The sequence below is a fragment of the Lissotriton helveticus genome, chromosome 3_1, assembly GCF_964261635.1.
Source record: "Lissotriton helveticus chromosome 3_1, aLisHel1.1, whole genome shotgun sequence".
In the NCBI taxonomy this organism is placed as follows: Eukaryota; Metazoa; Chordata; class Amphibia; order Caudata; family Salamandridae; genus Lissotriton; species Lissotriton helveticus.
This window is the reverse complement of record NC_136061.1, coordinates 658,342,906-658,356,299: the sequence shown is the minus strand read 5'-3', so window position 1 is coordinate 658,356,299 and position 13,394 is coordinate 658,342,906. Positions and strand designations below refer to the sequence as shown.

General features: G+C 47.6%; 1 protein-coding gene across 1 annotated transcript in view; it reads left to right on the top strand.

Annotated features, from left to right (window-relative positions):
* Window positions 1-13,394, top strand: part of BSDC1 (BSD domain containing 1) — a 257,488-nt gene that overhangs the window by 183,632 nt on the left and 60,462 nt on the right. The window contains exon 10 of the mRNA XM_078680725.1: window positions 6,942-7,045. Within this exon, the coding sequence (XP_078536851.1) occupies window positions 6,942-7,045 (104 nt within the window). The remainder of the gene's footprint in view (window positions 1-6,941; window positions 7,046-13,394) is intronic.

The following is a 13,394-nucleotide window of genomic DNA, read 5'->3' as shown; positions in this document are numbered from 1 at the left end:
CACTGGCCAATACTTCAAATTAAAGTGAAAAGGATAGCCAAATAAAAACAAATTTCACACATATTTCAAGTTTCACCCATAGAGAAACTTCCCTTCACCAAAATCCTTGAAATGATAGAGAGGAAGAGTTGGACAGACAAGCCCCCATAGGCTGCCATTATGTGTCTGGAAAAGGGATACCGTGCCTTTAAGGAACTCTCCAGAGACCCTCGGTATCCCAGGATGCACAGCCAAAGTCATTTTACTTTCAGTTCTTTTTTCCGGCTCCTGCTAGCAGGACCCTGGAGCATTGAGCTCTCCCTTTTTGGGTATTTCTTCAATTTTTGGCACTTTTCCAGTGTTTTGAGTGTTTCACTCGACGTCTGGGTTCTTCCTCTTCCAGTTGCTGTGTTTTTTAACCAGTTTTACCACCCCTTTCTGTCGAAAATGCCAGCTTTATTTGACAAGTGCCCTGATTGTGGTAGGAAGAAGGCTAAATCTGACCCCCACAGAGTATGTATACTCTGTCTCCCTTCCTCCCATGTCCCTGACTCCTGTGATATCTGTCATTCTTTCTCCAGGAGGACCCTGCGTGCCAGGGAGAAGATTTGTCTCCAGGGACTGGAACAGAAGAGACATGAAGAACCAGGTGGGACTTCTGGGCATGGAGCGACTCAGTCATCGTCCTCTGCCCGTGCTTCGGCCTCTGGGGGGCTCCCCAGTCAAGAAAAGGCACAGAAAAGGCACAGATCCCGGTCGACGTCGATAGCTTCGACGTCAGCGTCGAGAGGTATGACCACCATCTGCTCCCCGTCGACCCAGGGCTCTGGGTCCAATCGGCGTCGCTGCTCGACGTCGAGGGGCAGGACGTCGAGACCTCGGACGAGGTCGTCGTCGAGGACTTCACCGGCGTCGACACACCATCGACGTCGAGATGAATCCAGGAGGCGACGGTGCTCGCCGTCGAGGCTGTACCGGCGTTCACCGTCAACGTTGACACGACGGTCGACGTCAAGAAGAGACAAGTCGACGTCGAAGAGAAGACCTTTGACGTCGACGTCTAGAAGATAGACGTCGAGAAGTAGAAAGTCGAAGATGTCGAGGAAAGTAAAATTGACGTCGAGAAGGCGTTCAAGGCCCAGGACAGTGTCCCCTGCCTCAGTGGTCAGTCCTACTCACCTTCTAGGCCTAGGACGCCTACGCCTCCACTGCTGCCCCCGAGGATGCCTTCTCCGCAGCTTCCTCCTCCTCCAGCAAAGATTCCTCCTCCTCCTCCGCTTCCACCGCCTCCTACACCACCCCTGCTTGCTCTTCCACTGCCACCCGACCTCCACAACCTCGGCCTGAGGTTCCGGCTCCGACTCCTCCGCTTCCGCCGCCTCCAAAACCGGCGGCTCCAGCGAGGCCCAGGAGATCTAGATCAAGGTCTAGAGGAAGGGATCGCACTCGCAGTAGACACCGCTCCTCCGCAAGGTCCCGTCATCGCCATCGGAGGGACAGGTCGCGGTCCCGTTAGACGGGCTCCTCGAGTGACCGGAGGTATTCTCCAACATTATAGGATTCCCCTCCTACGAGAGTGTCACCTGTGGACGACATTGTGACATTTCAGGAGGTGCTGCTGAGGGGGGCAGCGAAGTTGGGGATCAGGTTGACGGTACCCACACCATCTACCTCTGTGATCTTTGAGACTTTGCACAAACGGCATCTCTCTCTCATCTCAGTTGCCCTTGGTGCCAGGACTGGTGGAACCGGCCATGTAGCTGAATTCTGACCCCAGCTTCGGTGAAGTCGGCTCCATCTCGGCTGCAAAAGAAGTACAGGCCCCCGGATTCTGATCCGGCATTCCTGAGGTCGGATCCTGTAACGGATTCTGTCATCGTGACAGCAGCCAAGAAACAGCATGCTACTGCTCCGTCTTCTACGGTGCCTCCGGACAAGGAGAGCCGTCAGATGGACTCAGCCGGACAGAAGGTTTGCGGTACGGCTGCCACCTCAATGAAAGCGGCGAGTGCCTCGGCACTCTTGGGTCGCTATGACCGCGACTTGTGGGAGTCTCTGCAACAGTTTATTGAGCTCCTGCCGAGGGATAGGAGGGAAGACTTCCAGGAGATATTGAACAAGGGCATGATGGTCTCCAACCAAGTAATCAGCTCTGTGGCGGACGCCTCTCTCCTGGCGGCTCATGGTTATTGCCATGGCATTAATTTAAGACGCCATTCCTAGTTGTGCCTTACCTCTCTCAAACCGGAGGTGCAGCAAATTTGCCGTTCTCTGTATCGACTCTCTTCGGTACGCATGCGGATGAGGAGATGGCCCGCATGAAGGCAGAAGTGGAGACGTTGAAGGCCGTTGGTTTGGAGAAACCAAAGGAACAAAGGAAGTCCTTCCTTCCGTTCCAGAGGAGGTATGGGTCTCAGAAATGAGGGCAAGGTCGTCAAGCTGGCCAGCAGCAACAACAGCAGCAGTACCAGCGGCAGCCTTTCCAAAAGCGGCAGAGGGGCAGAGGCGGCCAGCAGTCCTCCTCGGCAAACAAGGGCCCGGCTGGGTCTAAGCCCTGAGGTGCTACTTCCCCCTCGTCCGTTACCCGCTCCGTGGGGGGAAGCATACAGAATTACCTGGCAGAGTGGAGAAATATTACTCAGGACAAGTGGGTGCTGAATATTGTTTGCAATGGATACAGTCTTCGTTTTGTCAGCCCGCCTCCAGCAATTCCACCGGTTCGCTCGCAGTTCCAAGCGGAGGCCGATACCCTGTTAAGAAAAAGGGCGATAGAAGACATCCCTTTGTCTCAAAGGGGAAAGGGTCTTTACTCACGGTTCTTCCTGGTGCGCAAGAAGGACAAGAACGAGTTCAGGCCCATTCTGGATTTGCGACAAGCAAACAAATGGATTCACAGGGAAAAGTTTTGCATACTGTCTTTGTACCAGATTTATCCTCCGCTGCAAAGAGGAGACTGGCTTTGTGCAATAGATCTACAGGATGCGTACTTCCATGTGCCCATTGCACGGAAACACCGGAAGTTCCTGCGCTTTCTTGTCGGCACCAATCACTATCAGTACACCGTACTACCGTTTGGACTGAAGTCTGCACCCAGGACTTTTTCAAAATGCATGGCAGTAGTGGCAGCGCACCTGAGAAAGAACAAGGTTTTCGTCTACCCGTACCTGGATGATTGGTTAATCAAAGCCTCCGCCTTCCAGGAAGAGCAATTGCACTTCAACAGGACGGCCATTCTGTTGAACCAGCTGGGGTTGCACATCAACATGTCTAAGTCTGTTCCGACTCCTGTCCAGTGCCTTCAGTACTTGGGAGCCTCCATCTATACTCTTTCAGCAAGCGTGTCTCCTTCGGAGGAGCGACACTTAACGATCCTTTGGAAGGCTCCGGCTCTCATAGCTGTTCCATCTACGACAGTGAGGACGGTGTCTTCTCTACTGGGGTCGATGGCCTCTTGCATCTTCCTCACGCCACACGCACGCCTCCACATGAGGCCGCTGCAGGAATGTCTGGAGGATCAGTGGGACCAGAAGCGGGGAAGCTGGGACAACAGGATCCGGCTCTCCATTCACGCTCAGTCCTTGAGATGGTGGTGCTCAGCAGAGAATTTCCTCAAAGGGGTTCCATTTCACAAGGACATTCCCATTCAGACTATAGTCACGGATGCTTCTCTCCACGGCTGGGGAGCGCATTCAGACCATCTACAGATCCAGAGTACGTGGTCCCCGGCGGAATCCACGTATCACATCAATTTCCTGGAACTCAGCGCTGTTCACTTGGCACTGAAGGCCTTTCATCCGTCCTTCCAGACCAACTCCTTGCTTGTACAGATGGACAATACGACCACAATGTATTGCCTCAACAAGCAGGGGGGCTCGAGATTGCGCACACTGTCACAGGAAGCGCAGGCAATCTGGCACTGGCTGCTAGCCAGAGGACTGACAATAATGGCTACCCATCTGCCAGGTGTGCAGAATGCTCAGGTGGACGCACTCAGTAGGCTGGGGCAAGAAAACCACGGGTGGGTTCTAAACGACAAGGTCCTAGGAGACATCTCAGACAGGTGGGGCACTCCAGACATAGATCTGTTCGCCACTGCCGAAAACAGAAAATGCAGAGACTTCGCCTCCAGGAATTACCAACCGGGGACTCTGGGGAACGCACTATGGATCAGCTGGCCGAACAGCTGTCTGTACGCTTTTCCACCCATTCCCCTGATTCCGGCGGTGCTCATCAAGCTGTCTCAGTCCAGAGCATGGATGATTCTCATTGCTCCAGAGTCGCCCCGACAGTGGTGGATCACGGACCTGCTTCACAGGTCTTTCCTACCCCACCTGCGGCTGCCGTGTCAGCCCGACATTCTCATGAAGTTCGGGGGGCAGATGATGCACCCCAACCTCTCATCATTGAGTTTGACGGCATGGCTCCTGAGATAGTGCAATATGGACACCTGAATCTGCCTGACGATTGCATGTATATACTCAAGGAGGCTAAGCGACCTTCCACTAGGACTTCCTATGCCTACAAGTGGAAGAGGTTCTGTATCTGGTGCACTTCCAAGAACTATGATCCGAGACCTGCAAGGAAGATGTCATTCTTCCATACCTTTTGCATTTGGCTCAATCTGGCCTTAATTTCCATTCTATTAAGGTTCACCTCGCAGAATTAACTGCGTATAGGAAATGCCCTTCACAGACATCCTTCTTCCAGATTCCTGTGATTAAAGATTTTTGGGAATGATTGAAGAAAGTGTTTCCTCCTGTTCGGCGTCCTTCGCCTTCATGGGAGCGGACTCCAGGTTGATGATGGAACCTTTTGAACCTATTCATAAGGCTTCACTACAGCACTTATCATGGAAGGCGGCTTTCCTCGTGGCCATTACATCGGCCCGCAGGGTGAGTGAAATTCAGGCAATGTGTTGCCAAGAACCTTATACTGTATTTAATGCTGCTAAGGTTGTGATGCGTACTCACCCTAAGTTCCTTCCTAAGGTGATTTCGGATTTCCATGTCACTCAGACTATAACTTTACCTACGTTTTTCCAAAATGCTTCCACTCCAGCGGAAAGGTCTCTTCATTCCCTGGATGTCAGAAGGGTGTTGAAATTCTACTTGGATAAGACCAAGGATATTCATAGGTCAGACCAATTGTTTGTCAATTATTGGTCGGTCAGGACTGGTCTTGCCACCTCAAAACAGTCAATTTCGAGGTGGATTGTGTCCTGTATCCAGTTATGTTATCAGAAAGCTAGCAAGACCTTAGGGGGTAAGCCTGAAGCCCATTCCACCAGGGGCAAAGCAGCTACAACGGCTTTGCTACGTAATGTTCCCATTGCAGATATCCGCAGGGCTGCCACTTGGAAGTCGGTCCATACTTTTGCGAAGCACTACTGTCTGGACTCTGATGGCAGGGCAGATGCTCAGGTTGGGCAGGCTTCTTTGAGAAATCTGTTTGCACAGTAGGAGTGTTGTCTTTTTCCTCCACCGCCGGATTGGTTTGTTGGGATGGGCTTGCCATTCTATTCACTAGATTATGACTATACACAGAGATCCCCTACAACAGAAGGAGTAGTTTCTTACCTGTAACTCCAGTTCTGTAGTAGGGGTATCTCTGTTATAGTCATAAGCGCCCGCCCTCCACCCCGGTGGAGAAAATGATAATGTACTGTATACTACAGGCCTTGCTTTATACACCTTCAAAAACAACTGAAAGTAAAAGGACTTTGGCTGTGCATCCTTGGATACCGAGGGTCTCTGGAGAGTTCCTTAAAGGCACGGTATCCCTTTTCCAGACACATAATGGCAGCCTATCGGGCTTGTCTGTCCAACCCTTCCTCTCTATCATTTCATGGATTTTGGTGAAGGGAAGTTTCTCTATGGGTGAAACTTGGCAATATGTGTGAAATTTGTTTTTATTTGGCTATCCTTTTCACTTTAAGTTGAAGTATTGGCCAGTGTAGCCTTGCAGGTACAGGCTGCATTATTGTCTTTAATTTTCTCTTGAGTGTCTATGCAGGACTGCAAAGAAGACAGCTTAAGAGATTATTTTTGATTGCTCCGGGGTCCCCGCACATGGGCGGGACTATTCACTAGATTATAACTATAACAGAGATACCCCTACTACAGAACTGGAGTTACAGGTAAGAAACTACTCCTTCCTCCGCATTTAAGAAACTGCACTGACTGTCTGTCGAGGCCAGAGGTCGGAGGCAATGTGAATAGTACATTCCTTGATATATGGAATAGTGGAACAGTCTGATTTAGCACTTGACCTCAAGTGCTCTGAGAGAGGCTGGCCATCACAAGGTTCCCAAATTTCAGAGGGAGAGCAGAGGCGGATGTGCCCCTTTGTCAGCTTATTTGAGAACCACCACCTGTCTCCTACTGTTCATGAAAAAATTGAATACATGATTATTCCCGAAACATTTCTAAATGGTTTTCTCCACCTCTATATGTCCATCGGCAGTTTACTTCCGTGCCAAGTCTTTGTGGATGTGTGTGTGGTATATAAAATAGATAGATAATGAATACAGATGTTACATCTGCTGATCTCTCTTGCTCAGCTTACCGTGTTTTAGCCCCCATCAGGTTATGACCCTTCCAGATGGTATTTGCATCACCCCCACCATGAACTGGTCCTCTAATTTGACACCGTTTTTATGTTGCCAGCTGCTTGTGTCCCACCTTCACTGCTGCTTCTTGCACTTCTCCGCCAGTAGGACTCAAAGAGTTCCCTTTGTCCACACTCGGTGGGGGAGGAATTAATTTCGAGTGAAAAATTGCATTGGGAATGTTAATAAATTCCCCAATCGAAAAGAAGGGTTTTTGGAGTCTTGGCATATTTGGGGGCCTGGGCAAGCAGAAGAGATTTGAGGGGTGACAGCATTTGGAATCGAATGGACTATGTAGCACAGTAAGACTTGTACAAATTGCATCCTTTGTGATTCACATGAATTTTGCTTTTAGGCTCCAGTACTGATGTCAGCGAGGACTGGGAGAAAGAATTTGATTTGGACATGACAGAAGAGGAAGTGCAGTTGGCGTTATCAAAGGTGGATGTTTCTGAGGAGGTAAGGATTCTGAGCAAGTGACCATTCTGACAGATCCAACTTTGGAGCCAGATAAATCTGTGCTTGTTACTTTTTGATTAGTTGGGTGGTTCTAAAAGGGCAGTGTCTCTCTGCTTTGTCCCTTTCTTGACATAGCTGGCATAGCTGCTTTCGTGATTGGCAAAAAATTCAGCTGGGTAAAATAAGAGCAATATAAACTTATCATGTCAAGCTGTTTTGTTAAGCGTGACGTGCGAGAACTAAATGTTGACTGTGAAGTCTCAATGCTTTAAGTTCTATTCTGCAGCTCTGCATAGACTGGTGTTAAGTATCAGGGTCTCCACTTACGGAGTGGCACGTGTACCCTGTTCTCTTGAGGACGGTTGTGCCCATTCTCACTCGCTATAGCAACAAGCCTTTCTTGCAGATACAGAAACAGACATCTTCATCAATAGAGCTGCTCTCCTTGGACGAACTAAGACAAGTTCTGTTTGTTTTAGCAGCTCCTCCGACCACGAGTAGAAGTAGCTCCAAATGTCAAGGATTTGGTAAATAAACAAGATACACAGTTTTTGTAATTTTTGGGGCGTTTTAAATACAATACTGAAACCAAATCACTTTTCATTGTTCCTCTAAGGACCAACGTCTTTTGAAATGTAGCCTCTCTTTATTTATCCGTCAGTTAATTGATCTCAGTACTTTGTGAAGTTCACCCTCTTGGGCGCAGACGTTTCTGATTGAGACCAAAGATGATGCTTTAAAAAAATAGGCAACAAACCCAAAACGGAAACATTAATTCTAGGAGCCTTGAAAGTTTAAATTACTTTTTAACAGCGATAGTTAATTTATTTATGATTATGAAATATCCTCACAGTGAAAACCAAGCTTGCAGTGAGACAGGGTTCTGAAGTTCTCAATTGCCAATCTGGAGATAACAGACCGCAGTTGGAGTTTTTACTTGTTACCACAAGGGGTATTGGTTTTCACTGGCCCTTTAATTAGTAATGCATTGTCAGGATCTTTCTGCTCTGATTTGTTACCTTACTCTCCCAATTACAGTTTGGCATCTCCAAATCTTATTTGGATTAGCCTGTTTTCTTAATTGATTTCTGAAGGTCTCCTATCATTATGTGACACGCACAACAGACGTTAATGGCCATTTACAAAATGTATATGAGAGAATATTGACAATTTATGCAGCATTCATTTGGCAGCCTGTAAGTTCTGCTTAATGTATGTATTTATACATCGTAAGTGTGAGCCTCATTTTAATTGACAATTGGAGTGGACGAAATCTGGTGTTCGAGGCATGTGGGCTGCTGAATTCATATCTTGTGCATAGATCGCCGCCTAGTGTTGGGTCCGGATGATTGCACATTGTTGTCCTGGAAGAGTCTTCGAAGTATCACGAGATAGGTGGCTCCTCCCCTGGACTACAGTGCGCATGGGCATCCTCTCCATCCTCAGATTGTTTTTTTCCGCCATTGAGTTCGGATGTACTTTTCTTTACTCAAGTTGGGAAACTTTTCTATAAAGCCAAAAGGCTTTCGGGGTCGTCTGTATTGTTAATTCGATCGGTGCCGAGTTCTTGTTCCAGTTCTTTTCGAAGCAGGACGTCGAGGAGAGCCGCGTGGCCTTTTCGACACCAGAGGCCCGATAGTCGATGGAACGGAGCCCGTTCAAACGATGCCCCCTTTGTAACTCGAAATACCCACACATCGATGTCCACCCGGTGTGCAACAAGTGCTCATCACCCGACCACAACGAGGACAACTGTCTAGCTTGTGCTCGATTCCGGTCGAAGAAGACGCTTCGACTTCGACGTGCAGCAAGACAAACGATGACGAAGCCAGCGCCCGACCCGGTGAATATCTTCGATGAAGACGACGACGAGGTCGTCGAGACTGAGGATCCGGAACAAGCGTCGGATCCAGGTTCGGAGCACGACTCCACCTACTATGAAGACGAAGAAGAACGCGTCGAGGAAGAACACGTCGAAGAGGTAAGGGACGACGTGTCCCCCCATCGGAGCCGTCGATGACGACTCGAGTGATGAACCAGGCGCAGCAGTGGGTTCTGGGCCTCAAAAAGACACTCAAAGACTTTCAAAGGCTCAGGTAGAGGCATCGTCACAAGGCCTTAGCCAAGATCTTGACAAACATTCTATAGCCCCGCGTCTCGGCCCGGCTAAGAATATCTCACACGAGCTATCGGTCGCCCTACAGAAAGCGAAACCGAAAGCTATCGAGACAATAACAAAACCGAAACTGCTGAAAACAGTCCTCGGATCGAAGAGTGTGACCACATCAGTCTCGACGCCGAAGACAAGTGTCGACAACCCTGCGGGGTCGACCACAAAGGGTGTCAAGACGAAGATTGGTGCGCTGAAGTCCATCACTAAAGCCAAGTACGTCGAACCGACGAGGTCGGCGTCCACGGACAGCGACACAAACAAAGGACTCGAGTCTCGGAAAGCCCTCGACCCGAGGCACCGAGTCGAACAACAAGAGCTCGGCAAAACACTCGAGCCGAAACCTAAAGGCGCCTCGAAGGAGCAAGTCGAACCGAAGAAAAAGAGCGCGCCTCCAACAGACACCAAAGTCCATGCAAGGCCAAAAGCACGACGACAAGGTGAAGTCCGTCGGTCCGATATCGACATCGGGCACAAAGCCGCCGATAAAGTTCGGACTGCCCCCCACAGCACGACCTAAGGTGATCGATCCGAAGGCAAGGATCGAACCGACCAAATCGGTGTCACTTGGGAAAAGGAGTCATCCACTAGAAGAGGATGTTCTGTACCAGGAGCCCTCCAATGATAATCAGTCGAAACTACATATCGACGCCGACATAGGTAAACTTATGGTTTATCAAAGAAAGATCAGGTCGGAAAATCCTCTGGAGTCATATAAAATCCCACTGAAGAAGAAAAGGGATTCTTCAACCTCACCTGTCCATTTTGAAGCTGTAAGGTACTATAGCCAGTACACTTCTGCAGGCTCACCCACACGCTCTAATGAGGATATGGGGTATGACTATTATGAACAATATAGTTACCCTGCAGGCGATGAGCAGGAGGACCAGACTCACACCTGGACAGACCCTATTGACCAGGGGGAGTCACAACCTATCCCTGATACTCCTTCTTACCCTGTAAAAACTTCGCCAACAGAGGATACAGCAGCGTTTAACGCGTTAATAGAGAGGGCTGCACAAAATCATGATGTGGACCAGCATGCTGACCCAATTGACGAGGATTTCTTGTTTGACACTTTCTCCACTTCTGAAAAATCAGTTAAGACATTGCCAATGTTAAAGGGTGTCCTCAAACACGCTGGAGACATCTTCAAGGAAACCACAAGAGCAAGGGTTGTTAACCCCAGAATAGAACTAAAATACAGACCGGCACCTGTGGACCCTACATACATTCGGGGACAGCTGCCGTTGGACTCTTTGGTGGTATCCAATGCTCGTAAACGTGCCAACTCCCAAACTACGGGTGATGCTCCCACTCCACACAAAGAGTCTAAAGTATTAGAAGCTTCTGGAAAAAGGGTGGCTGCTCAAGCAGCTAACATCTGGAGAATTTCCAACACACAGGCCCTATTAGCAAGATACGAAAGGGCACATTATAACACCTGCTACAACATTTGCCTGATGCCTACAAGGAAGGGGCGGAAACTCTAATACAGGAAGGGAAACTGATATCCAACGCATCCATTAAATGTGCTCTAGATGTAGCAGACACTGCAGCCAGGGCCATCAACACAAGTGTCATGCTCAGAAGGCATGCTTGGTTGCGCATTTCAGGGTTCAAACAAGAGATGCAGACCACATTATTAAATCAGCCTGTAAACCCAGATTTTCTATTTGGTCCTGATGTGGACACAATCTTAGAAAAAATTAACAAGCATTTAAAATGCAACGGTCTCGCCTTTGAAAAAGTTAGAGCTATTGGCATTGTAAATGACAACATTTTTATTTATGTGTTGGTTTTGAAAACAGATAAATAAATGGTACTGTCATTTACAATGCCAATAGCTTAATCTCTCGCAAATGCCACACACAAACACACAGACCCACACAGAGTCCCACACACATATATACCTACAGAGCCACACGCAGAGCCACACACACATACAGAGCCACACAAACACATACACAGAGCCACATAAACAGACACACACACAGCTACAGACACACACACAGCTACAGACACACACACACACACTTCATCCACCCACTAAGTCCATCCACCTAGCCACCACTCAACTCCATTCATCCACTGACTCCATCCACCCAACCACACCTTGTCAGGGGTAGTAAGCACTATATAAATACAGTTACAAAACAATACATAAAACGAACTTGTGCAAGTACATGACACCTTAATGAATCACAATCCCTTGCTCTGCCTTGATCCAGGAGTAAAAGCAACTTAAACAAGATAAAAGCTTTGTAAATGAACCCCATTGTAACCATCGATTTGCCAGTCTCTCCCTTTCTCATTGCTCTTACTGCCACCTTTACAATAATGATCCTCAATCAGAAAAGAGAAGTATATAATTGAATGGCACAAAACAGACAACTGCACGCTATATAATATTTCACAACAGACACAGATGAGATAATGGCATAGGAAGATGTTTTTACATTAGCAGTTAAGTACACAAAAGTGCTACGGATACCAAAGAAAATTGGCACATTTTGTAAACTGATACCTCATGCTGTAGGCTCCAACTCCCAACTCTTGGCCAATCCCGGAGAGGCTGGCATCGAAGTCCCGTATCAATCCTGACACGAGGACTTTATCTGCAAGTGGCAGTTTGAGACCCCAGGCCATTTTAATTCACTAATTCGGTCCAGCAGCCCCAAAAGTAAACCCCGGAAAAGGCTGGAGTCATCTGCCTAAGTATCAAACGAACGTATTGTTTTTGTCTGCTTCTCCTAACTTCTGTTGTTACTGCAGCCCACTTCAGAACAGACACAGCGACCGACTCTTGACTAGGGCCTGTTAAAAAATCTGAAGCCCCCTCTTTTTTAGGTGAAAAGGGCAGATTTCATTCCCACTAGATTTGGGATATTTCTGAAACGGTAACTTGGTGATTTTTTTCCCCACTGCCCACAATGTTTGATTCTATGAAAAAATAACTGACTAGATTGCCACGAAAACACACAGCCTAAGTCACTGAGTCCCCCACGGGATGATATGTCCTATTACGTATGACTGCACGTGGTAAGTAAATGTGTCTTATGGAAAGAACGAGCAAGAGGAGGCAAGCACAAGTGTTTTAGGATGCCAAGATTTTAGCAACTCTTCACTATCATATCAGCTTTCACAAGTACTTATCAGCTTGATTTCTAATCATCAAGGTAAGCTGAAAAAAAAAACTAATATACATTTTTCTTACAGTTTCCAACGATTTTCCACATATTTTTCTAATTGGACGGCCTGTATTCATACTTCACGCATTACACAATGCATTACTAATACAATGCTGATGCATAACAGACTAAACAGAACAGAACTGGGCTGCAACTGGCTGTTTTGGACAAAACTACTATTATAGTTTTTTCAGAAACCTATATTTTTATCTTAAGTACGAGTTTCCGAACGTCTTCCCACTTTAAAATACATTGTGGTTGGAAAGGCTCAAAAGAAGCTCACCTCACCTATGACGGATCAATACTCTTTGCCACTGAGAACACCGGTAAACACGCACTGGAAAAGCCAATAGGTCTCGCATACGGAAGACCTCTTGGCTTATCAACGTTTTGTTTAGACATGCTGCACAGCAGTGCGGGTGCGGTGTAGCATGGCTGAAAGTAAAGTAGGAAAACAACAGTAAGATATGGTTAGATCTGACCGCATCATTGCGTTTTTGTTTTTTACTTTCAGCCAAGTTGCACGGCATCCATGCACAACACGGCTAAAAACACATTGACAAAGGCAAGAGCTCTCATATAGATCTCGCCTTTGTAACCTTTATAGGCGTGGTCAATTGTTTTTATCCACACTGCATAGCATGTGTGATGGCTAAAAAGTTGCTTTAGTTTAAAGGTGTGTGCACCACACATATACAACTACAAAGATGCACCTTTTTTTTCTTTTTGGTTACCGTTCCAAGTTAGATCAGTAACTAAAAAGAAAAGAAAACATGTAAGAACATTCTTTTAAGCGGTGGGCACAATATGGGGGTTGGGGGTAAAGCAACAAAGATAGTGCAGGTTGCGGGAAGGAACAACAGGGAGCGAGAAGGAGGCTGAGAGGAAGCAAGACACGGCCTGTATTCATACTTCACGCATTACACAAGGCATTACTAATACAATGCTGATGCATAACAGACTAAACAGAACAGAACTGGGCTGCAAC